This window comes from Xiphias gladius, chromosome 21 (genome assembly GCF_016859285.1).
Source record: "Xiphias gladius isolate SHS-SW01 ecotype Sanya breed wild chromosome 21, ASM1685928v1, whole genome shotgun sequence".
NCBI classification, from domain to species: Eukaryota; Metazoa; Chordata; class Actinopteri; order Istiophoriformes; family Xiphiidae; genus Xiphias; species Xiphias gladius.
The window spans coordinates 3,235,189-3,261,799 of NC_053420.1; the positions used below are offsets into that span (position 1 = coordinate 3,235,189).

Genomic DNA, 26,611 nt, shown 5'->3' on the forward strand with positions numbered 1-26,611 from the left:
TATAACAACAATATAAAACATAAAAAATAACAATATAAAATTGACACATTTTTTAATTTGTTTCTAACCAGTAGGAACGTACACATCCCTCACAACTCGCAGCCAAAATCTTAAACCTTGTGGGATGACATCTTGATACTCAATGCTCATAATCTTTTGTTTACAAAGTTGGTAAAATAAAAAAATATAAAAATACAACAGAGCCAATTTTTGACTGGTTTCAGGTGAAGAAAATAAACTTTGCTAGTGATCGCACATTTGTTTCAGCCGAAAAGATCAATTTATTTATTGGTCTCAGTCCTTCTCTATGACCTGTTGTATTTCCTCTTTCTATTTCTTTCTTCTTTGCTCCCCCCTCTACATTTCCACCTCTTGTCTCTCCAGCTGGGGTCGGTGGAAGGACATCCTAAACCACGGCCGGTTTAAATGGCACCTGGCGGAGAGAGATATGGAGGTGATCTGTAGGTAAGGAAAGCAAGTCTCCATTTACGGATTTACCCTAAAGAATTCTGAAATATGCACAATAATTTACAGTGAGTAGAAGGAACCATCGAAGACAAGTAACCAGGCACCGGGGTCAGAGCTGCGGTGCCCGACTCTTTACCTGTAAGCATAGCCACTGTTGTATACGAGAAGTGGCAAAACAAAAGTAAAAAAAATTAAAGATTCATCTTTTTTGTTATGCAGGGCTCTGCTGGTTTACTGCCTGAGACACTACAAAGGTGATGACAAGATCAAGAGCTTCATCTGGGATCTGATCACACCCACCAAGGAAGGCCAGGACCAGGCGCTGCTCAATCACTCTGGTTAGCATTTCGCTACTCGGTTACACAACAACGTCTAGTGTAGGGCCTTATACTCCGCCACTTTGGTTGCACTCCTATAACCCCCAATAGATAGTTAAGAAAAATAGGATTAAAAGTCCATGCGTCAGAACCAGAGACATTGTCTTTGACGCTCTACTTCTACGTTACAAAATCTAGCACCCACATTACCCAGAATGCAACTCGACCACTGACAGTTTGGTGAGAGATTTGGGTGTGTTTTGCTAATGCTATTGATTTATCAGATCCCCGACAGAGCCACAAAAGGCCTTATATAGCCCAAGACCTGTTAAATGGGTTTAATGTGTAAAACTGGTGTAATTCCCCTTTAACTGTGTCTATTGACTTACATCATAACTTTGTTGGACTTTGCAAGTAATATTAGCTTAGAACCTCCAACTCTGTCCAGCACTTTATTGCTTATTTTCATTAAAATTTCAGCATGTATTACACTATTTACAAAATCCTTGGTTAGCAATTACCATAGAGAAATTTCCATACTCGGCTAGTTATTTTCCCCCCCGTTCTTTCTCCCTCCCTCCCTTGTCCCAGGTTTATCAGCTCCAGTACCTCGGGGTCGGAAGGGGAAGAAGCTGAAGAATCAGTTAAATGTTCCTGAAGTGAAGAACGCTGACTGGCTGGTCCACTGTAACCCAGAGGTGGTTCTGCAGGATGAGAGCTACAAGAAACACCTCAAACAGCACTGCAACAAGTCAGTTTACCACCAGCTTTACCGGCTCCGATTCACCGGGTCAAGCGGACATCTACTGCTCTGTAACCTTGACATAGTCCCAGAGAAACAACTGAACCAAACACAACAGTTTTGTAGATGAAATAGTGCAAGCTCGATGATGTAATTGTTTAACCTTTTTTTAGTTATAAATAAGTTAAATAAGTTATTTTATTTTTATTTTTTTGTGTTTAAGCTCAACCAGTGTAGTTGTGCAAATTACGAGCTGCAGAGCACCAGCTACTAGAAGCACCACAGTCAGCAGTGTAGGTTATTTTATGTAACTGATTAGTGATCAGGGATTTGTAGCAATCTATACCTTCCTGTAAGCAGGAGGTGCTTCAACATGACGGCGACGGTATTTTAAAAGGCTTTGACAAAACAACAACAACACAGCATTAGGACAGGAACATAGCCCGCCTGGTTGTTAGACGTGTAGTCAGTCGAGTATTTCAATTTCACTCTGAAGCCTGGAGCTGTTTTTATTTACGATGTGAAGTGTTTACTCCTTTATACCGGTGCGCGTGGCCAGGTGAGAGCAGAGGCTTTTAATTCATTCTCGGGAAAACTTGTCGACAGAAGGACTCTCATTTACAGTAGCGGAGAGATAACAAAGCGTCAGGAAAATCAAGAGCGAGACAATATAAAGCCTGAAGAAGAAGCATCAATAAAACATTTCGCCGTCGCACACTGTTAGGATTAAGTCAACCAGTCGGAACAAGCTGAACTGAGGTCCATTCAGAGCGAGACAGTAATTTTCTATTGTGCTGCCTTTATGAGACAAAGTACAACTCCCTCTCTCTCTCTCTCTCTCTCTCTCTCTCTTTCTCCCCACAGGGTGCTACTGAGGGTGAGGATGTTGTACTACCTGAAGGTGGAGGTGCTGGGTGAAGCCGCCAGTCAGGCTCTCGAGGGGATACTTGCCAGGTACGGAGCCTGTTCTTCATATTGTACCTGTAGATTGTTCAGGTGGTTTGTTGATTTGTTGATAAACTGTACTTACTTTTAAGTTAAGAAATGTATCTTTTGTTTCTAGATTCAAAATCTGGTCAGGAAATTTGCGTAGTGATTTATTGATTCATTGGCTCGTTGAATACTTTTCTCTCCCTGCTTGTAAACTGAAAATATAAAAATACACGTCTGTCTGTTGTGTCTGTTTGTTTCGACAGTAAACTTGAGGTGTCACTACCTGACATCGACTACATAGAGATTCCTGCTACATGGTGGGATGCAGAAGCTGACAAGTCTCTCCTCATAGGAGTCCACAAACACGGTGAGGACTGGTGTCAATTCACAGTTCGAGAGTTTTTCAACAGTTGCCTGTTGTAGTTTTTTAAAATTTTTTGGGGGTTTTTTCTTTTAGGTCGAAAAGGTTGCATGAGCACGAGCTCATTTTATTTTTTGCTAAACATTTTTCGCCTTGTGATTTCAAGGTCCTCCGGTTGTTAATGACTTACGACGTGATGTTTAAAGCTTGACTTGAGCAGCGTTCTTTTAAAATATGTCAAGAAGATTTAGATGCAGTGAAACAGTGTTTAAACAACTGTGAACAATCAGTCAGGGAACAAATATGGCACCAGTTGTTTGTATGTGTGTGATGTGCACCCAGATGTGTATTATTGCCGTTGTGCTTAAACCCCAGAAACAGGATTAGACCATCACAGGACACTAAAAACCCAAATTACTGTCAGCTCGTTTGCAGGAGGGGCGACCCAACAGCACTGGCAGAGGAAGGGAACATTCTGCTGTGTGTGTGTGTGTGTGTGTGTGTGTGTGTGTGTGTGTGTGTGTGTGTGTGCGTGTGTGTGTGTGTGTGCGTGTGTGTGTGCACCACGTCTTTTTCCGTGTTTTTAATCGTGATTCTTTCCATCAATGTTTGTCCCTGCACAGGATATGAGCGGTACAACGCCATGCGTGCGGATCCAGAGCTGTGTTTCCTGGAGAGGGTGGGGATGCCGGACGTCACAGCGCTGTCTGCGGAACAGGGAGGAGGAGAGGGGGCCTCCGACATGGCTGACAGGTAGGGTACATGCATATGTACACACACAAGCGCACAAGCGTGCACAGATTAGAAAAACTTAGTTAGACAAAGCCGTGCTTGGGTATCACAAAAAATCCAAACACGTTGACAGACCTGTACACACGGTATGTTTATACACCTTAAAAGATTGCCCTTATGTACGCGGACACTTTTTACTAACTGATGTTTTTGTGTCGTACATAATTATGGAAAATATAAATGAACATCTTAATGGGAACGCCTCTTCAGAATTTTTGAGGATGAAAATAAAAGTGTTATTTGAAATCAACAAAATAAAATCATAACAATATTCCTTTTGCACACAAACTTTAAGCTACATGGACCCAGATCTGTTGCGTGGTTACGTGATTAAACACATTGAGTAAGCTCGGGTCACACAGGGAACCTCTTAGAGATTAGGTGATAAAGCGGAGGCCACCTCGTGACCCTCAGCGTCTCAGCTGATATTTAGCTTTGTTGGTGCTTATTCCAGAAGAAAAAAATTAGCGCAAACTAGTGTCGCTGACCCACAGTAAACCCGGAGCTTTCAGTTGCCCGCTGTTGCCCAGAGGGCAATCCAGCCTTACACATACAGGGTATGGACAGGTACAGAAGTGACACACGTGTACGTCCGCAGATTAGCTTCCCTGCAGATCTTGATTAGGAGCCACTTCATCCTTTCCGACAGTCATCGCTTCTCTCAGTCACCGTAGTGGCGTTCACAGCAGGTGCCAACGCTGGTGCAAAAAACACGTCCCGTCTACTCTGAAGCCATGTTTGTTTTTGTCGACGCTGCCACCTCCCCACCCACACACCTGCTTTACACTCCGAGTGCCGGGAGCAAGATTAAGAACACACAGAAATGCAAACATAAATGCAAAGGCGAATGGCAGGGTGCTCATTATTAACAAGATAGCAGCCAGATCATGTTTTGATGAGAGCTAACAGACCGGCACACACATCTGCAGGTGTATAAGCTATACAGTGCTCAATTTTAGCCTTAACCTACCACTGAACTGTAAAAGGTACGCTCTTTTTTTTCTTTTCTTTTTTTCTCAGAATAACTGTGAAAACGTTCATCACAAGTAATTTCTCTGGTAGTTTCACTCTACTTGCAAAAAGAACCTGTAGTGACGCCAGAGAGAATAATTGACAGTGAAAGAAAGTGAGCCAGAGAGAAAGTAGAGGGAGTAAACTAAGTGTGGGAAATTTCTTTTCCGGGTGCTCCTCTGTCGGCTGATGGCAGAGCTATGAAGATGAGACGCACACATTTGAACAGGAGGCTTTGATCCTCCTCCTGGGGCTAATTGAAGTTGTCATTTGCTTTGTTACCTGTTCAACCTGAAGCCGTTCCCAGCTGAGCCGTGCGCTAGGAAAATCTTCAAGTCTCGTAATGTTAACTCTGCAGGCTTCCCACACAGCTTTGGAACAGGATGTGAAATATAAATAAATACCACGAAGGGGACAAATTACAAGGGTGAATTTGTGCACGCAGAGGGCATGGTACAAAACCTGCACAAAATGTTCACAAAAACGGTTACACTTTTCCTCAGTGCTGCTCCAGGGGTGTTTAGCCTCCTGTGGAGTTTACACCACAGCAAAGAAGTTGTGGAAAAGAAATGTAATATTTATGGAGCTTAAAAGTTTTGGAGTTGGGACAAAAAAAATCGTCGGTCCTTATAGAAAGGGTTGTAGATTGACTTTAATTTGGCTTTCGGTGATATTTATTGTTTGGAGAGGATACATAATACTTTTCAAAAGTCTAAAAGTCAGCAATCAAAGTGGATAAATTAAAACTAATTAATATCTCAACCGAAGTAAATAAATATCGATAATAAAGTTAAAATGAGGAAGGTTAATTCACGTTATTAGTACATAAGGCATTTTACCGGTTTGAGCTGTTGGCCTTTACTCCCCATAGCAAACAATTTCTCCATGTGCATTTTGATCTGTCACCCCTTTATATTTTCTGTCGTTTTCATTAGTTATGTTTACTCAGAAATTAGCTGTGCTCTCTGAACCATAATCAGAAAGCGGTTTTTAAAAATTGATTCAACATCTTTAAATCCAGCATAGAAAGCAATGACTGGAAAGAAGTATTTTCTAAAAATGAAGGGTTATTCCCCCCTATACCAGACGTTTTCTTTTAGCTTGGCAAAGTGAGTTTGATCCACGCCGAGACAGTTTACTCCAGGATGACTGAGAACCGATAAAACCTTGAGATTGATCAGATTTTCTCTCCATTGTGGCTCCCTCGCGTTTTGTCTGTTTAGTAAACTGTGGGACACGTTCAGCTGTGTAGTTCTCTTCCACTACTTACAGTGCTACACAGTGTATACAGATATATAAAGTACTAGCCAGGTCATTGCCAGGGTTTTGAAAGTCCCCAGTGGAACAAGGTGCCTGCATATCGCAACAGGTGAACAAAAAGACCAATAGAGGCCACATTCAATCCGTCTGTAGCTGTGACACATTGTTCCTTTTCATTAATTTCCCACAGCTGGGAAGTAGATCAAATTTAGTTCTGTTCTGGTATTTTTCTGTGCTACAGACCCTTTTCATATTTAGTATTTTATATTTGCTGTCTATTTTTCTATTGATATTATAGTATTTTGTTATTAGAGACTTTTTGTGTATGTGTTTCATCCTCACATTTGTACATTGCCATCAGCCAAACACCGGCTGACATGTTCAGCTGCTTCGTCGTTGGTTTAAAAAGTCTTCCTCGTTACATTTTCTGGCACCTCAGGAATTTCCATCTCCGGGCTGCTTTTAACTCACAGTCACTGCTGCATAGTTTGCTCTCTCGTTTCATATTTAACCAGCTGTCTTTACATCTGATCACATTCTGACAGGCTCTTTGTTGTGTCTCTGCATCGTTAACAGCCTCTTCTTGTGAAATCATTTTTCTTTTTTTCGGTGCCCTGACATGTTTTATCTTCAGTCAAACATCAAGGAAACTCGGGTTTGCCGTGGACTGTACGCTTCCTTTTCTCTATGTCTTCATGTGTTGCCCCCAGTCGTTCAGCTGGGGAGCTCAATAGGACATTGTCAGTGTTATTAAAGTTTTTCTGCTCTTGTCTGTCGCTTCTTTTATCAGTGTGTGCAAAACTGAGGAGACGAAGGATGACACTGAGAGCAAAGCTGATGGAGGGGAGGATAGAGACGAGAGCAGCAAGGTGAAGAGGAAGCTCTCCTGAGATGCGACATTAGTGTTTAAAAAGATCTCTGTCATTTATTCTTTCTCTCTCTCTCTCTGTCTCTCATCCTGTCGCACCCACTCTTACACACTCTTCCATCATCTTCTTTTACCTTACTGTAGACGCTGATATAAAAAGTCCAATTTTGTTTGGTGATAGTTAAAATTGCCTCTGGGGAAGGAAAAATTAAATTTGCAATGCTTCCAAGTTGATAAGCAACAGAAGTGCGAGGCCCCTGGGTACTGTAAAAACAATTCTGTTGCGTTAATGATGCATTTTAGTACAAAACCACACATTTAATACCAGAGCAGATAAATGCTAGATGACGATATTAAGAAATTCCACGTGAAAAATCTGACAAAGTGTTGAGTCACTGATTTAGATCAGTTTCTCAACTTGCTGGGTTTGATTAAATGCTTAAGAGAGAGGAATTAGCAAGAGATGCAGTATAAATCTGTATCCTGTCACTTTTATATTGATTGTGTACTTTTCCCCTTTAATTTGTGATTTATAAAAGGTGCAGAAATCATCCTAAACGTCAATTTTAACAATGTTTTGGAGTTGTAGAACATCACAGTGAACAAAAAGCAGATTTATTTTACCGTTTTCAGTTGTTTAAAGTGAAGGTAAAACGAGTTCATGTGAAAGTTTCCTCTTAATTTAAGACCATTATCTATGATTTTGGTATGTTTTTGTTTTTTTTGTAGGAAACTGTAAAGAGTTTCATCTGTTGTACCACATCAGAGTAGAACACACTTCATTGCATTAACTATCTATTTATTTGATATATGATTTAGTATATATTTACTACTTATTATAAATCCCTACTAATATTGTGATATTGATTTGAACATAGTTCCCAGTCTTATGACAAGGTATCTGTCTGAAAGAAGGTTTATGGTAGTTGTGTGTAAAAAAAACAAAAAAAACAAAACAAAAAACCTTCTGTGTTGCCATTGTGTTAATTTGGATGTTTTCTCTTTGGACAACTGTGTGTGTGTGTGTGTGTGTGTGTGTGTGTGTGTCTTTGATTCACAGGGAGAGGAGACCTGCTCCAGCACTGATACCTCAGACAAGCCTGACAGTACAGGTCCAGGTGAGACAGAGGGTTGTTGTTGTCGGAACCACAGAGTGCATTTCCTTGTTTCCCAGCTTTCTGGTCATATGCTGCCCCCTGTTTGTTTTCTAGTATGATTTCGACATTTGGCCAACTCTTAGATGTGTCTAAGATCATCCGCAGACACACATTAAAACATGCCAACTTGTTTGCCTGCTTAGAACTTTTCCCTGTGATAGACGGCAGCATAATGTCCTGACATTTGCAGGTCATAATTTAAGTTCCCATTTCAACTAGTCATTTCCCTTTTTCTTTAATGAGTCCGACATCCTTTTAAGAAAATTTGATATAATTTCTCTCCGCCGGACTACATCTCTCCCTCTGTTCAGTCCAAGAGGTGCTTTCCCATGACGTTTCCTGTCTAGACCCATTTCACCTGCCGAGGTTTTCATTTTGTCCCTGCTCTGCGGAGTAAAGGGGCGATCAAATGTGTGAAACGAGTTTTGATTAGTTTTAATGGTAGCCACAGTCTCAGGGGATACATTTAATGAACATGTTATTGTTGATAAGCGCTCTGGAGAAAAAGGTGGTAAGACATCCACACTTGGATAAAAATACCCTGTTGTGAATGGGGGAACCTAACAGAATTAAAACTGTAAAAATCTTAGTTATTCTTCCAACCTTTTTTATATTCAAAACATGCAGGTAATTTCAGCAAGGATATTTAGGGAAATCTGCAGAATGAGTTTGCATTTTCAGTGATGGGCAAATTAAAATTTAAAACCTCTGGGCCTTCAGGTATAAGAGCCCAATATACTGCTTTGATTGATTTGGTTTGGCGATTTTCAGCTCGTAAGTTCTATGGTTTATAGTGAGTATTTCAGTGATCTGCTCAATGATCTGTTCAAATCCAAGAAGGATTAAATGAGACTTTAATTCAAATTTTGAATGAATTTCTAAACGTTCTCCAGTAAAGGCAGGTTACAGTTATTATGGTCAAAATGCCCAATAATTGTTTTTCTCTCTCCCGCCGTCTCTGTCCTCACAGACTCCCAGATGTCAGGGGACTTGTGCGCCCAGGATGGTACTCTGGTCACCACGACGACAACAGGAACAGGAACGGGTGTGGCGGCTCTACACGTGGTGCAGGCCCGGCCCCTGTGGCCCACCGGCCCAGCCTTGACGGCGCGTTTACGACGCCTCATCACCGCATACCAGCGGTTCACGCTGCGCCGCGAGCCGCTGCTCAGACACGACTACCTGCTTCACGACGGCCTCGTTGGCATGGGGATCGGAGGAACCGGAGCCTCTCACAGTCATCAGTCTGGCGGGCCGCTGGCGTGGCAGCTGGGTGAAGAGCTGAGGAGGTGTTCTGTGGTCGCCACAGAACCCGACCCCCTGTTTCTGGAGTGGCAGAGGAGGTAATGATGTTGGAAAATCAAAGCAGAGATGCAACGATTACTCGACATATTATCAATATCAGCTGATATCAAGTTTAAAGATTATTGTTTTAGTCTAATATTTTCGTCTTCATTATGCCCATTATGTCAGGTAATGCTCTGAAACTAGCTGCTGAATTAACATTGTCAAGAATAAGTTGCACAGGTAACCATGCCAACTTCAAGTATTGACATCCGTGAAGGGTTGTTCACAAAAAGACTTGTAAATTCTTTTCAAGTTTCGAAACCTCACATTTCACACTTTAAAATATGAAGTTTACTTGCACCAATCAGTAGTGGTGAGCTCTGTCTTTCATGTTTAAAGTTACTTTGCAAAAATTTATACAAGTCTACACTTAAAAAAGAAACCGCTTTACATTCAGTTCTCCCTCTTCTCAAAAAAATTGTACTGAACTTTCAGACAACTTGCCATACTGCACCACAAACTAAGTATTTGTTACAAATTTAGATACTTTGTTTGCAGGCTGGTTTAATGGAAGAAGCCTAGAGGCTGCAAATACTTGTTATTTTACATAACAGTAGTTTTGTAAATATACAGTATGTATGCAGTACAAAAGTTCCTGAAGACAAAGTCCTTCGGCTTCTTGTTCAGAATTTCAGCATGACAGGTTGTGTTGAAGTCCAGGCATTTCAGCTATGTTATGCATTCCTCTGTGTCATTCTGAATTTTAATGAAATGTACAGTACTTTCCTCTCCTTTTAACATTTCTAATGCAGCTTTCTCAGTGTTGTTTTCTACACCGTCCACATAATTTCTTCGTCTCCCCTTCGTCCTGTTTCAGGTGGACTCGTCGAGAGCAAGCAGACTTTTACCGCACTGTTTCGTCATTCGGGGTGGTATACGACCCAGAGAGGAAAGCCTTCGACTGGTCCCAGTTCAGAGCTCTGGCCCGGCTGGAGAGGAAGACAGACGAGAGTCTGGAGAGATACTTCAACTCCTTCGTCAACATGTGCCGGACGGCCTGCAAGCTGCCTCCAAGGAAGGAAGAAGGTATCATTTATGGTCTCACACGCAAATGGGCATGTGCTCTCTGAACATGTGAGCAGGGTTCTGACAGAAACGTCAGTGATGGACTGGACTTATCGACCTTGCTGATTGAATTTACCTTGACGAAGTGGTTTGAATGTTGCCCAGAACAGCAGTTTTAGGGCTTCCTGTTTTCTTTTATAGCCCATATAGAGTCCAACCCTGCATGATTTACAAGTCAGTGTTGCCACTGGGTTGTCCTGGTAGTAAGAGGGTGGAGCTGCAGACATCATGTCGCTCCCTGATACCTCATCATTCAGAGTTCAGTACATTAAAGTTAAGTTAGATCCAAACACATTAAACAAATCAGAAGATTTTACATTTTGAGTTAAAATATATATTTCAACATTCATCATGTAAAATATGTAAATCATCCAAAATGTGAAATTAATGTAAACTGGGTTTATCTGCCCCTGCATGGTCACATAAATTGCATACATGAATTTGCTCACCTCAGTGACAAAAACATCAGGATCAGCAACTGAACAAAGCATGTTTTGATGATAGGTTCAGAGGAGGACGCAAAACACACTCACGCACACATTTTGTGCTGCTGTACATGTGTGGGATTTATTACAAACTCATCAAAGACAGGCTTAGATTGACTTATGTACACACAAACACACTTGAACTTGTTTATCCTCCGTCTCATCCCCCTGCCCGCATCTCTGCATCTCTCTGCAACCGTCTTCAAGCCTCTCACGGGCTCCATGCTAATGTTGACTGTCTCTCTCACCGTCTTTTTCTCCCTCTGCTCCTTTCATTCTTTCCTGCCTCTCCGTCCTTCCCGCTCGTCTGTTCCAGGGCTGGTGGATCCCGCTGTGCTCGTGGAGCCCCTGACAGAGGAGAGAGCAGCCCGTACTTTGTACCGCATCGAGCTGCTCCGCAAGATCAGAGAGCAGGTGGGCTCTTTGATGAAACAAAGCTTCATCATTGATACTAGTTTTTGCTGTTCAACACAAAATCAGAAAACTGACTTCAATGTTTCTCTCCAACACCGCAACTGTTTGTGTAGAGACGGGCAGGAGTTCATTCTGGTGCATGGATGAGCCTTATTCATCTGTCTTGACTTATTTCCTGTAGCATTTGATCGAGGCTTTTTGTGTCAAAAAAGGCTCCCTTCTTCTCAGTGTCGTGAATCAGAGTCCAAAGTCTCGAGAAGATAAACATGCATAAATCTATGTAGAAATCATTTTAAAAAGGCACTCCCTACAACATCATAACTTGAAATCAAAATGTAGACGTTTTGTAAAGTGTCAGTTGTAATCCAGGTGATTGTCGTCTGTACATTCACAGTTACAGTGCAAACAGGAACTGCTGCTGAATTATGCAGCATGACTTTCCATGCCTCGGATTCACCAGACTGTAAACGACCTCAGGCTAGAAAGACGCCATCAACACATTTTTTGGACATAATAAAGGCATAAAATGTCCCATCGACCTAGTTCTCATATCTCTGGAATGTTGACTCTTTCCTCTAACCGTTAATATACCGATATTTGCTGCGTGTTGGAAAAAACTGTGGAAATACATACAAAAAAATAATCCTCAGCAGTCTGTGACATAGCTGTCTGAGACGTGTAGTGACTATGTCCTAAGCCTGGAAAAAAAAAAGAATAAAAAATGTAAACATAAATGAAAACTGAGGAAAAACACACCCTATGGTTCAATTCAAACAAAAAGTAGCTTCTATACTATACTCTTAATTTCTAGACTCATTTACCACGAGTACAGTTTCTACCATTTTTTGTGAATCCCTAGTTAAATGCCTGCATACAGTCTCTTCAAAAACACAGACAATACAATATCAACATCTCTGTCTTGGGTCTTTGAAATATGAATAATATATAAGTAAAAAACAAAATGCCGGGGGTAAGATTTTTGTTGATAATATCCTTAGGAATTATTGTCCTATACTGGCAAGTACTGAAAAAGTGTGATAGAGCAAGAGACGATTCTAGACCATGTTGTACCTACTTTCAAACTTTGGCTGGTCTGAAGCTGAAGCAGGTATTGTCAGTCTATTTGGTATTAAAATGTTCTTGAAAAATCTACTACTCTTAAGTTATGATGAATACTTTTTCCTACCGTTGAACATTTTTTACATCTATACTGTTTTTCTGTCTCCACCTTGTTACCTCCATGCTCTCTGCATTGCATCCTCCTCTCAGGTTCTCCGTCATCCGTTACTCTCGGCCCGCCTCCAGCTGTGCCGCCCCTCCCTTTACCTCCCGGTCTGGTGGGAGACTGGCAAACATGACCGCGACCTCCTCATCGGGGCAGCACGCCACGGCTTGAGTCGAACCGACTTCTACATCCTCAATGACCCCCAGCTGACCTTCCTGGAGGCTCACAGGAACTACGTCAGGGGACAACCCTCTCATATTCATCCTCAGAGTCATCATCACCCTCACCATCCCAGCTTGGCGGCTCATCCCGGCATCTCGTCCTCATCTTCCTCCTCATCTCATCCGCAGCTGCCCCATCCTCACTGCTGTCTGTACGATTCGGGACTCGGCCGTCACTCCCCTCAGCCTCCTGAATATCCCCACCAGTCCTCTCACCACCACCATCATCACCACCAGCATCAGACTGTGCCCGTATCGGCCCCTTCTCCTTCTTCTTCCTCTTCCTCTTCCTCTCACCCTCACCTCCACCCTCCACCACTGGACGGCCACGATTCGGCCTCACCAAGTCTGGGAATAGTGCCTGGGTCACGGGGAGATTTCCTCGACTGTCCTCCATTGGATGAAACCCTGGAGCTGAGTTCCCTGCAGCATGACGCCATGTCTGCAGATGCTTTACATGGAGGGAAGGCATCCAAAGACGCCCTCAACGGTTTCCCATTCAACTCGGCTGCAGGAGGTCAAAGCATGCTCAACTCGTACGGTGTAGGGGGAACAGACCTGGATTCAAAACTAAGGAGCGACGTGCTTGTTGGTGAGCAGGGCTCATCAGAGGAAACCGGGCTGATGGCGCCATCAGTGGAGTTGGACCAGTTACAGGTATACATTGCGCTTTACATCTGTATTCTCCTTCTTAGGTAATGTTTTCCTAAGTCTTTACTCTAAATTTTTATTTGCATCGCATCCATCCACATGTTTGTGTGCATCATCGTCTTTCATTCATCCGTCACCTCGATCCCTGCAGGCTCCCTGGGACGGTACAGACCACTCCAGTCCAGCTCACCACATGTTCAACGAATCTGATCCAATCCTGGGCCCATCCACTCTGGAGACTGGCTTTCTGGAGGAGGAGGACGAGGAGGGACAGGGGGGGGACAGAGGAGGGGAGGAAGGTGGAACTCTGGAGGAGTGTTTGGGCCTCCCACCCTCATCCTCTCCTTCCCACCCCTCTGCAGGAGATTCTGTGGAGCCGCTGTCCTCAAGTTACATGCTCTTCAAGGTTGGTTGTAGCATCCTGTGCCTTCAGGGTGACATTAGCAACCTAAAGAGGAAATGATAATTATTTCAAAAGCATTAAAAAAAAAATTGCCTGTGTAATCACAACCCCTAAGGTAAGAATAGTCTGAGACCCTTTGTATAGTAATGTTTTCACTGGGGCAGGCAATAGACAAACGTGCTAAAATTACAGTGAAATTGATTTTAAATTGTTTTAAATTGAAAGGAAAAAAACTGCTAATGTATGATGGCTTTCAGGTTTATAGACGCTGAAATAGAGGTTTCCTCAGATATTCTTTCAAGAAGAGAAAGAAGAGAACTGCTAACACATGTGAATGACTATGCATTCATTTTTGATTTTAAAATGTTAACTACTTACTATGCTGAGCCATGAGACCTGTTGTTCTCTAATGGCTGCTAGAATTATTATGAAACGGGATATTTTCAATTTCTACCTAATGAGAGAATATGTCAGCTCTTTTACAAAAAGAACACAGTGAACCTAGGCTGGGAAAGATGGCTAAAGTCAGTGTTGTTTTTAAAAAGGTTATTTTTCTGATATATCTCAAAAAGGCAAGCATGCAAAATCAGTAGCAAAATAATCACACTGGTGTTCATTACAGTGAATTGTGTTCCACTGGTATGGTTTACATTAGAGAAAATTCTTTACACAGTCTTCATATGCTAATTTTGTTTGTTTGTTTTTAATCAGAATTTATTGAAAGTTTGTGACCAGCATCTTGTAAAATAATAACATCATTATATCACTGTAATGCGATTGCACTGAAAATCATATAAAAGTAATATTGAATTATTGCCAAGCCCTACGGCGAGTACACTACTTAGGCTTGAGTAAATCTGATCTTGACACTTCTGTTTTACACATCCAGGACATTGGCGTGAGTGAGGAACCCAGTGCAGATCAAACAGACCTGTCAGCAAGCCCCCCACCACCCTACGTCCCCCCTCCTCCCCTCTCTCTGTCTGACATCACTGCCCATGAGCCACAGGATAGGCTGGGCCACTCTGATGTCGCTGAGAGCCTGACCAGTCCCGTGGACGAGGGAGAGGATCGGGAAGGAGGTGCAGGGTTTGAGTTTGAGGACAAGGAGGAAGAAGATGTGGAAGACTTGTCGAGGGAGACCATGGAGCAGAACGTCGAAAAACGAGGAGATCAGCGTCTGGAAAGAGAGCAGTGTGATACAGTCCAAGGTAAGTTTGGGAAAAAGTTAAGTTTTTAAAGGTTTGTCAAGGTTGTAGAAATGGCTTAAATTGATTTATGTAATAGATTTATCTACTGATCACATAAATTCCTGAGTCCTGTCTCATATTATATTGTTGGTTTTATATAATTGTCTCTATTTTATGTCTTGTGTTTCTAGTATTTTGTCACACTTTTTTTTTTGTTCTTTGGCATCTTTGCACCTTGTTTTTATTATTTGGAAACCAAGCAGATTATTAACCTATTGTAAACAATTAACATTTTCCGATCTTGAGAGTAGATCCAGACTGATAAATTAGCTGAGCAGATATATCTGCCAATATTGGCTTATCAAAGATACAGACGGATGAGAAATTGAATGAAAAAAACCAAAATAAAGTGTCTTAGTAAGGTGTTGGGCCACCATGTGCCGCCAGAACAGCTTCAAATTGCTTTGGCATTGATTTTTCAAGTCTCTGGAACGCTACAGGAGGGATAAACACCATTCTCTCAAAAGATATTCCCTCATTCGGTGTTTTGATGAAAGTGGTGGAGAGTGATGTCTAGCAAGTCAGTCCAAAATCTCCCATAGTTGTTCAACTGGGTTTACATCTGGTGACTGCAAAGGCCATAGCATATGATTCACATCATTTTCATCAAAACATTCCGTGACGCCCCCCGCCCTATAGATGGGGGCATTGTCATTGCAGGTAGCAATGCGTGCTGTTGCCCCACCCTCCTGGTTCTGACCCAGTGACACTAAGTTCAGTGAGCTGAAAGAAAAAGACTGCACATATTTTCCTATTGTCATATTGTACATATTGCCTGATTTTTTTGAATAAACTCAGGCCATCAGAATAAATTTGACAGATGCTACAATCACATAAAATTTTTACATATACTGGCTTCAACCTAACTTTGCCAAGCTCCCTACCTGGTGATTTAACTAATATTGCCAGGCTCCACTTCACATCTTGCTGTTCTATACTCACAGGTGCAGACCAAAGTTTGGGTGTCTTGAATCCCCACATGGACCAGATTGATGGGTTAGAGCCAGAGCTGGGCCTGGGAGAACAGGACGAGAGGATGGAGGTCTCAAACCAACTGTCTCAAGACCTTCAGGAGAGCTTTGAGCAAGCAGAAGGTAAAACGGACTTACCCCAGGATGTTCATCCTTATCTTGGGAAGCTCGAGCAGTGTCCTGAGTCTATTGAAGAACCTGGGGAGGAGGTGGACGGGTTGATTTTGTATCAGACAGTTGAGGAAGAGACGATGGAAAACTCTATTGAATCTGGAACCTTGATGGGGAACGCATCTGGAGAGTTTCTGCGAGCGAGAGAAATTGCAGAAAATTCCAGAGAGGACGGTTCAATGGGGCAAGCGGATCTCTCAGATCAAGTGAATGAGATCTCAGAAGGGCAGGTAGATCACGTTTCTCTTATGGATGTTCCACTAGTTCAACCCTGTGATGGAACGGCAGAAAAGGCAGCGAAACAGTCAAACGCCAAAGGATATGAGATAGAGCTGGACAGCATTTACTCAGACTGCGCACAAACCTCCTGCTCCTCTGCTTCCCTGTCATCCCTTACAATAGAATCAAAGTCTGGTGAGACCACCATAAAGAACAGTGGAAAAGCTGGAGTCAAAACTGTCTCCGTGGATCACGAAAACTATGAAGGTACAGTCGAAGACTGCAAAAATAGAGCCTTGACATTCTCCCTTGATCAGCAGAACAAAGACAATCTGCATGCACAAAATGAAATCAAAATTGCCCCTGCTCTGCCTGCAAACAACATTGACACTAAACAATCTGATCTAAAATTTTCTCTCGCACCAGACAGTGGTGGCGAGAAGAAACCAGCTCCATTGGAGTTACCAATAAAGGCAGAGGAGACAAAGACAGAGATTGTAGAGGAACTGTTACCCATCTACCCCGACAGCTCTGAAGTCAAACATGCTAAATTTCTTGCTTATCCCGTTAAGACGGAAGACATGGTGACCAAAGCTGAGCAGTTAGAGTATCCTGTGAAACAAGAAACACCAGAGTCCAAGCCTGAAGATCTAAGCCTTTCCATGAAGCCTGAGAGCTTAGACAGTAAACCCGAAGTTCTCCAGTTTGCAGCCTACTCAGAGGGCATCGAAATCAAACCTGAAGCCAAACCGGTAGCTCTCGGGTTTGCTGCTTATCCAGACGGAGCCAAGCTTAAGAGTGAGACAAAGGTAGAAGGTTTAAAGTTAACAGCTTTTCCTGATACATCTGCCATCAAGCCTGAAGCCAAGCCAGAGAGTCTGGAGTTCGCAACCTACCCAGACAGCTCTGAGATCAAACCTGAGGCCAAGCCAGAGGGCCTCGAGTTTACAGCTTTACCTGTGATCAAAGCTGAGACGAAGCAGGAGCTGTTGGAGGCAGACAGCACAGTCCTGACCCCAAAGCTCGAACAGGCAGATGGGCTGGTGGACGCCTCAGACAGCCTGGTGGTGAAAGGCCAAGTGAAGGAGGAAAGGCCAAGTACACCAGGTAAGAATACTCTGACTTGGTCATTTAAGTTCAGAATGGGTTTCAAAGGTTAAAACAATTTGAAACTGCAACTAATGATTATTTCCATTATTCATTTATCTATTGATTAACCATCAAATCTACTGTTTATTCTATGATATGACAGAAAATAATGACAAATTCCCATCACAACTTCCCAGAGACCAAGTAAAATCGCGGAATTAATTTAATTAAAATTTAAATTTTTGTCAACTAATCTGTTGCCTGACCAACTGTTTTAATCGTAAGCACATGATGCCATTACCTGCAACACACATACCAAGTATAGTGTGGTACTGATGTCTGCTGGGATTGTAAGAATGTAACCATGTTAAAAATGCAGTACTTCTAAAGCGACACTTCTTAAAAGGCAAATTGTTGAGCTTAAACCTGTCATCCTCTTCCATAGTGCCTGTGGTGGAAGGTTATGCAGGCAGCCCCAGGTTTGCAACTCCTATTTCCATGTGTGAGATTCCCGACAGTCTCCATGACACCAGGGAGCCAACCATCGCTCAGCTCTTACAGGAGAAAGCACTTTACTCATTTTCTGAGTGGCCAAAGGTACTGTGTTGTTGTTTACGCCTGAAATGTTGGTTAAAGTCTTTCTAGAACATCAGAAATTGATATAAAAAAAAACGAAGAAAATGCAAATGAGCTGCTGATAATTCAGAGTCCCTCAAAGTATTGAAATTTTGTAACTGTTATTTTAGTTTATCAAAAGAGATCAATTCTTCCTCTGCTCATTGTATCAGACTCTTCCTCATGTCACTATTCCTTTCTTTGCTGTTGAATTGCCCCCTGTAGGACCGGGTGATCATCAACCGCCTGGACAGCATCTGCCACGCCATCCTGAAAGGGAAATGGCCTTGGCCAAGTGAGCAGCACGACTCGCCTGGTTCCCTGGCTGCCAACTCCTGCCTGGCCAACAGCTTAGCCCAGCATCACCACCACCGCGCGGGATTCCTCCCCACCACAGCCTCAAGCTCCGTCCCAGGCCAGGCCAGAGTTCAGCAGGCAAACCCTGGACTGGGGTTCCCCATCCCTCCCCCTCTTACAAGACTACCTAAGGTGAGAAATTACCTGTGGCCTGATGAATGAATCAATGGATTCCCTTTGTTGTGCATATCAATGTATCTATCATCTGTCTACATTTATTTCCACTGTCTCATGCCATGGTTCATACAAGTGGTGTCCAGTTTAAACTGCGAATAATGCTCATAGTGCTGATAATTGCAGACTGTAGACTCCTCGATAGGTAATAGAGTGATTAGGAATCAAAGTGTATCATCGCTTTGACTTGACCCATTTTAAGACAGGCTTCACAGTAAAACAAATGCACATATAATTACAAATGTACATCCACATGATGTAACTTCCTGTAATCAGGTGTACTGATAATTTAATGTATATAATGTAAATATATATTTTACATTCATATATTATGTAATTTATCTTTTTAAGGTTTAATGGCCCTACATAAAAGATCTTTAATGAAGTGGGTTTATTCTGTTTAGGCATAATATGTATTTACATTAATATTTGTAAAACGTCAAATGTAGACCGGGTTTTTCGGGGAGCACTGGGCACCTCTAGTTCACATCATTGCTTTGTTGCTTTTTTGTAACGTTCCCTGTCTTTGTAATTTGTACTGTTGATATTATACATGTTGATATCAGACTTGGGCGTGTAGTCATATTGTTAAAGATTTCTGTAACTATCGCATATAAAGAAATATTACGTATCCATTTTAAGTAGACAACTTTAGAGAGCAGTGCAAAAACTAGTTTGTTTATACCCAATTTATAGTCTGACTAATTATCAAATCAGTGTGTTTTATCCAAAGTTCTCATTTACAAACTGTTACACACCATAAACCAGGGAACAGATGGGTTGTAAGCAGGAAAGCTCTCTCTAACTCATCAGGTGCCCGAAGAAGACGCATCAAAACCGAGAGACGATAAAACCATTTTTTAAAAGTGTTGAGGTGTTGGGTTCATGGTTTTACCCAGGTCTGGTTGACAGCCGCCCCTGTGTTGTGTCTCAGTCCATATGTATGTTTAACAAAGCCATCATCTCTCTCCCATTCTTGTCTACCCCTCACCCACCCTGTCCACCCTGACAGTACATGCCGCGGGGCGGCGCATGCGGGCGCGGAGCTTGGCGCCTCACCTCCTTGCCTCTCTTACAGGAGAGGCTCGTGGCTCCTCCCTTCCTCCCCGAGCTCAAACGAGCAGGAGGTCGGAGGTCTTTCGACTACGAAGCCGCTGCTGCTGCAGCCGCTGCCAAGGTGTTAGCTGGGAAATCAGCATCATCATGCCACACTGTTGCCACCACAAGTTCTAGTGGTGAGAAGGGGCCGGTGGTGGCCCCGCCCTCTCACCGTACGGGAGCAATGTTGATCAATGGTTGGCAAGAAGCAGCCATCGATCTAACCAAGTCGTCTGCAGAAATAAGCACCACTAGTGGCATTGGGACAGGTGAAGCTGTGGTTGCACCAGGAATCAGCCACCAGAGCGCTGGTCCTGGCAGCAGTCATAAGCTGCCACCGCCACCCCCCATCACAGCACCCTTACCAGGCTCTGTGGGAATCGATATGGCCGGGATACTGCAGGCCGGGCTCATCCATCCTGTAACAGGGCAAATAGTTAACGGGAGCCTGAGGGGAGATGACTCACTGAGGAGGAGGAGAGGGAGGAGGAGAAACGTGGAAGCTCTGTACTCTGAGTTCACCAAGAACCGAGGACTACACCTCCCTGAGGCTCAGGTGGGTAGAGGACGGAGGGCCTATTCAGTGGGCAGAGGGCAGTTAGAATTGTTGCATGTGCTGCAGTGTGAAAGTGAGAAACTGCACTTGGGGCATTTTGGGGCAAAAACTCCTTGGTTCAATAAAAAAAGATCGGATTCGAGAGGAAAATCCTTTTCCCTGCTCAGAGTTTCAAAGCGTTAAAAGGCCTGCACTATATGTGTCTCTTTCCACCTGCAGGGCCGGGTGGAGGTGATCAGCCACTCGTCTGTCTCCTCCTCCACCTCCTCGCCGTCCCCGTCTCCTTCAGAGCGACCCGCGGGTCCTCCCACACCGTCCTCCTCTTCTACTCCCACCCCGACCCAGACGCCTCCTCAGCCAGAGATCGTGGCCATCGACAGAGAGGCAGCCAGCAAAGGCCTGATCGAGTGGCTGAGACAGAATCCGGGCTACAGCATGGATCTACCCGGGTTCGCTCACGTAAGTCTGATGTTGTTTTTCTTTTTGTTTGTTTGTTTCTGTGTGAAATTGTTTTTACCACTAAGACGTTGTGGTGCTTTATTGATTTTTTTGTTTTTGTTTTTGTTTTGTTTTTGAGGTGCTTTACTGGACTTGAACTTGCTATTGCTTTTAGCAGCTACAGTGCTACGAATGTTTTTGTGTTTAAATTCAAAAGATGTGTCTTATTGACTCTTTTTTTTTTTTCTTTTTTCTTTCCACTCTCCTCTTCTTCCTCTCCCACTCTGCAGTCCGGAGCAGGTCTGTTACATGGTTTTGTGGAGCGCCCCAAGCAGAGGAGGCATCGCTGTAAAGACCCGACTAAGCTGGATATCAACTCTTTGACGGGGGAGGAGAGGGTTCCTGTTGTGCACCGCGGCACCGGACGCAGGGTAGAAAACACGCACACAAACACACGGCACATTCACATCAACAGTTAAAGTGCATTTTAAAATCTCAAGTTCTTTTTCGATAAAGTTCAGTCACGGGAGGAAGCAACACCAGTGTCCTGCTGCTTTTCTCTCTGCTGCAGCTCGGTGGTGCTATGGTGTCATCCAGTAACAATACAGGCCGCCATAAAGTTGAGAAATCGGGAAAAATCCTAAATGTTGATGAAAATCTTTGTCAGTAAGTTGTTGTACTGGTTTTCCTTCCTTGCAGCTCGGTGGTGCCATGGCCCCAGCCATTAAGGAGCTTTCCAGGTGGCTGGATGCCAACTCAGAGTACTATATAGCTCCAGACTGGGCTGATGTGGTCAAACACTCTGTGAGTATAATACACTTTAAACATTAAGTGATGATTTTAGTTGTCCTTTTTCACTTCCGACTTTCTTCTTCCTCCTCCTCTTCTACTTATCATTATTTTTATGTTACCTTGCATTTTTTAATAATCATATTCTGTACATGCTGTTCAGTACTTATTCATTGTTTTTACAGTTGAATATAATGTGTAATATGTAACTCCCGTAACCTGCAGGGTTTCCTCCCTGAGGGGAAGTTTTGTCGGATCCTGACGGAACCAGTCAACAGAGATCCGGGCTCTCGGCGCCGTGGACGTCGGCCTCGCAGTGAGATGCCTAAGCCCCTCCTGTCCGTCTCTGATTCCTCCTCATCTGGCCTTGGACCCCCCCTCTTCATGAACGGCGGTTTAATCGGCAGCATGGACTCCATGGTGGCCATGCAGAACCTCCGTGGTGGTATTCCTGGAATTCCCATCTCCGGGATCATGGCAGCTGGATTCCCACATGGTTTTCCTGCAGCTGTCCAGGCGGGAGGGGCCGGAACGTCGGCGGAAGACGCCAAGAATGGGTTGAGTATGTTACCCATGATGCTGCACGGCATCCCACACCCCCATGGGGCAGCAATCCCACAACACGCCTTGTTCAGCGTTGGTGCAATGATGGCACACACACCACCGCCACCTCCTCCTCACCCCAGCTCCTCCTCCTCGTCCTCCTCCTCCTCTTCCCTGTCTGCTCCGAAGGTCACCACAACAACCGCGCCCTCTACATCTGAGGCTGGCAGCCCCTCGTCGACGACGCCTGCTGAGAGAGAGAGCGCTGCCTCTTCGGCTACTGGTGGCGAAAAGGAGAGGAGCCGGGAGGAGAAAGGAGCAGCGGAAGCCAACAAAAGGCCAGGAGGAGTGGAGGCAGCAGCCATCATTACCTCCACCAGCAGGGCACATCTTGGCTCTGCGCATCTCGGAGCCAGCACTGGTAGCCATCTTACCTTCAACCCCTTCCTGATCCCGGGCATGTCCCACGGCCTGCTGTACCCGCACATGTTCTTGCCGCACGGTGGCATCATGGCGCTGCCCGCCATGCCTCCCGGTGCAGTAGATGGTTCCCCGGGAAGCCCAAAGAGGAGGAGGAAGAGAGGGAGAGAGGAAGGGGAGAAAGAGGAGGAGAGGGAGAAGGTGGCAATGGGGGAGTTACAAGAGAGAGAAAGTACAGTTAAGGCTATTGTTACCTCCCACCCGGCCTCCTCCTCATCTCCCTCCATTCCCTCTACCTCGGCTCCAGACCCAGGCCCGTCTCCAACTGAAGAGCCCCAGACTGGGCAGGGAGATGGGGAGGACGGGCCTTCGGAGCCCCAGGAACCAGACTCCCATAACCATCCTGAGGGAGCAGCAACAGAGGAGAACGAGGAAAGATTGGAGGAGACGGGAGGAGATGCAACACAGGAAGAGAAGCAGGAAACTGAGGAGCAGAGACAGGTGGAAGGAGGGGAAGCGTAGAGGAGGAGACAAACTGCAGAGGACAGAGAGACAAACCACTTCCACACATCCTGCTCTCTCCTTCTGTCTCCTTTGTTGCTCTTTTTCTCGACTGAGCAACAGTGTAAACTTTGTGCCGTGTCTGTCAGTCAATGTCCATGTAAAGACTTTTATTATGATGATGACTAATAATAACAATGATGATTATATTCAACTTGGTCATGTTTATATACCAAGACCCCACCCACCCTCTTCACTCCCTCCTTGTATACAAAAAAAACTAGTGTAAGAAATGATCTTCTGTGTATTCTTCCCCTTCATTCTGCATCGAGACTGAGTCGGGAGGGACACTTCTCAACAGGAACACACACACACACACACACACACACACACACACACACACACACACACACACACACACACTGCAGGCAAGATGTGCTAACCAAGAAGCGGCTTTGGCAGTAATATTGATACAGTTATGAGCTCAAAGATGGTCTGTTTTCACAAAAGTTTTGGAAATGCAGCTTTGGTTTGGTGTGTTTGCACAGACACAAGGATGACTGCAGAGTTGTGGCATAGCTGTCAGAGGTGGTTTTCTAAAGTCGTTCTGAATTACTCACCACATTTTGGGAATTCAGAGAAGCTCAAGGAGAGGAGCACTTGCGTATCTTATGTTCAAGGTCAAAAAAGGAGCCTGTTTGACTGAGTACTGTCTTGTTATTTTGACTTTTGGATGATATTTTTGGATTATCTCTGTGCAATGTTTAGAAACCTGCAGGCTAGATTAACCTGGAAGTGTCTTGGTGAGACTGCAGAGTCTGACCCAGCATTCCCAGACACGTGACACTAAAACACCTTTTCCTAGTTGATACTGAGAGAAAACACTGATTAACATTAACCTAAGTATACACAAGCTTCTCTTACGAGAAAACAGACAGCAGCCCAAGTGCGTTTCAGAGTGCAGCCCTTTTGAAAGTCTCCAAATCATCTTGATGTGACTCCATTTAGTAGATTTAAGAAAACTGCCAAATCAGAAAAAAAAAACCCAACAAATTTGTTTTGATAGTTTTTTACCTGTTAAAATCAAGAAAATTGTGGCTGTTATATTGACTAGAAGGTCAAGAAAAAGTCACAATAAAAGTGATGTTAATAAATCCCAGGCATGGATGTTGTATCTTAATTTTAAGATATCATTGTCTGCCAGTCCCCCATGTTTTAGATAAAATCATTCATATTCTTATTTTGGCTATAATTGTACTATTATCAATGCTATGCCATTGCTGCTATAACTTCTTTTTAAGAAGAAGTTCAGAGAAAAATATTTGATTTTGTTCTTCACACTAGAAGAATCCAGATTCCAAGAATAGGAAATGTTGAGTAAAACAGATATTCACAACATGAAGAACTCCATCTTTTTATCTGCTTTCATGGATAAAATGATACATTTCATGAGATTAATGTCTTTTTATTACTTTTTAGATCATGGAAAGCTTTTTTTAAAGATTACTTTTAAGTCAGACACAAAGTCACTTTGAGAGAATGTCCCTTAAGAGTTTAGGTCTAATCAGAAGAAATGGAAGTCAGAAATTTCAAAGTTAAGAGCTCAGTGAAGCCACCAGAGGGTGGTAGGAGGCAGATTTGATTGTATCCTGTCCTGCAAACACTGGGGTGGAGGGATGGTAGGAGAAAAGAGGAGAAGAGATGTTTTTGTTTTTTTGTTTGTTTTCTTTTTATTTTTTTTATTTTGCCCTGAGGTTATTTTTATCAGGGTCCCAAACGACATTCACTAACAGCAAATCATTGTAACAATGGCTCATCAATAGTGTAAAAAGACTGCCTGCAAAATGGTTGCAATCGTGACCTATAGCATCTTGCCATTTTTTTTTTTTTCCTGGCCATACCGTCTTCTCCTCACTTTTCTTTTCAGTGTGGGGTTCTGTGTTCAGAGAAATATTATCTGTGTGTTGTCGACCATCTGTCCAGTGAAAGGGAATCGTCTGTTTTTTTAGGAATGAAGAACAGATGACACAGGAGGAGGAGGGATACAAAGTGGTGTGAATCACTCGGGCTGAGTGCCTCGTTGTTGCTCTTTGTCTTTTCCTCGGATTAGTTTTAATAGCAGTTCATACTAAGAGTTTCTAAATATGTAAATCTATCGCTGTACATTGCTGTTTAATTTTTTTTTTTAAGTGCACCATTTATTTCTCTCACCTTTTGTTTGTTTCTCCAATGGGAAAAAGATACTTGACATATGCGAGGGGATTTTGCATTGAGGGTAGTCCCAGTGTTTTCTGTATCAAACAGACTGTACTGTACATTACATGGATGCAAGTCGCTGGTTTTATTCAGTCTTTTCACAACGGGGTCTGTATTTTGGGGGTATATGTCAAATGTTTCTGTTGATGATGTTGGACTTCATTTCTTTTGTTTTCACACATGAAAACATTATTTTTGCACAAAGTCTTTTTGTGAATGTTAACCTGTTTCTGTGCTGTCTTTTCTTTCCTTTATGTGTGTGAGAGTGTGTGTGATAATGGGAGAGAGCGTGTGTCTGTGTGCATGCATGCGCACACGTTTTGTTGTGGAGCTGTGTTAGTATTTCTGTCTCGTTTTTACAGGTCACATTTTCTTGTTGGGAAAAAAAACATAGTTGTTGCCTTGTCACAAGTTTGTGGCTACATATAATTTATTATACTTTTCTTTTGCTTTGCCAAACTTTCACCAAATATGACAGTCTTTCTCTCTTAGTTTCATTATGTATTATTCAAAGTAAAATGCCTTATTTAGCTAGTATTTTTTTTGTATAGATGTTCTGTTACATCTCCATATAGGGACATGTTATAGGGTTTGTGTTCAGTTTGTCCTTTTCTTGTTTGCGTACACGGCCTTGGTTGATGTGCATTATCTTCAAAAGCCAACAGTAATGCAAAGGTACCACTGTCCAAATCGCTGCGTTAATTCCCAAAAGTCAATCAGTCATCCCTCAAAGCACAAATGGAGAGTTAACAAAAAGTGACTGTTTTCTTACCAGTGCCTCTAAAATTATTTTAAATAGTTTCTCTTCTTGTGGGCTTCTCTCGCGCACTATGTTAACATCGCACTTCCGTAGTGACGTCGTGATTGGAAAAGTGATTAACTTTTGAAAATATAACTCTTTGTTGGATTTCACCATTAGCAGACGATGCCATGCTGTTCATTAAGGGAGGTTTAAAGGGCATTTTTCTCAAGAGCTCCACTGTAGAGATTTGGAAAACTCCCGCAAAGATATCAGTCCAGAGCAAAAGAGTGTTCGCCTCCTCCGGCTCTTGTAACTGAAACACTTCTTTCAGTCTGACCAAAAGTGGAGCCACCGTGGGAAGAGACCAAGACACAGTAGACAGTGAAGCCGTCACGGCGAGCGATGACATGAATAAATCAAAATTTTGAGTCTCTGGAAGCATCAGTTGGGTTGTGTCGGGCCAGGTGTGAAAGAAGTGTGTTTCAGTGGGTCTCAGATTGCAGAATTTGATTCTATAAGGCACACACCGTGCAGATTTCATTGACCGTAACTACACGATACATTGAGACGAATGCACGTCCGCAGCCGCTCATGCAATCTGCTGCGGCAGCTACAGGGGTATCCAGCGAACCATGTTCCGCAGTTACTTTTGGTTGGACTCAAAGACAAGTGTTTGACATCACCACTGTTGAAATAAATTTG

The 26,611-nt window shown here is 43.3% G+C and overlaps 1 protein-coding gene across 2 annotated transcripts in view; it reads left to right on the forward strand.

Annotated features, from left to right (window-relative positions):
• The window catches only part of chd6 (chromodomain helicase DNA binding protein 6), a 93,398-nt gene extending 67,179 nt beyond the window's left edge, over window positions 1–26,219 (forward strand). For both annotated transcript variants that reach the window (XM_040158522.1, XM_040158523.1), the window contains exons 24-45: window positions 385–465; window positions 688–806; window positions 1,377–1,536; window positions 2,392–2,481; window positions 2,724–2,827; window positions 3,445–3,574; window positions 6,675–6,753; window positions 7,813–7,870; window positions 8,880–9,252; window positions 10,074–10,282; window positions 11,123–11,220; window positions 12,490–13,323; window positions 13,469–13,723; window positions 14,610–14,931; window positions 15,915–17,438; window positions 17,866–18,017; window positions 18,261–18,524; window positions 19,579–20,220; window positions 20,440–20,679; window positions 20,949–21,089; window positions 21,358–21,462; window positions 21,673–26,219. In XM_040158522.1, the coding sequence (XP_040014456.1) occupies window positions 385–465; window positions 688–806; window positions 1,377–1,536; window positions 2,392–2,481; window positions 2,724–2,827; window positions 3,445–3,574; window positions 6,675–6,753; window positions 7,813–7,870; window positions 8,880–9,252; window positions 10,074–10,282; window positions 11,123–11,220; window positions 12,490–13,323; window positions 13,469–13,723; window positions 14,610–14,931; window positions 15,915–17,438; window positions 17,866–18,017; window positions 18,261–18,524; window positions 19,579–20,220; window positions 20,440–20,679; window positions 20,949–21,089; window positions 21,358–21,462; window positions 21,673–22,932 (7,240 nt within the window). In that variant the 3' untranslated portion in view covers window positions 22,933–26,219. The remainder of the gene's footprint in view (window positions 1–384; window positions 466–687; window positions 807–1,376; window positions 1,537–2,391; window positions 2,482–2,723; window positions 2,828–3,444; window positions 3,575–6,674; window positions 6,754–7,812; window positions 7,871–8,879; window positions 9,253–10,073; window positions 10,283–11,122; window positions 11,221–12,489; window positions 13,324–13,468; window positions 13,724–14,609; window positions 14,932–15,914; window positions 17,439–17,865; window positions 18,018–18,260; window positions 18,525–19,578; window positions 20,221–20,439; window positions 20,680–20,948; window positions 21,090–21,357; window positions 21,463–21,672) is intronic.
• The last annotated feature ends 392 nt before the right edge of the window (window positions 26,220–26,611 follow it).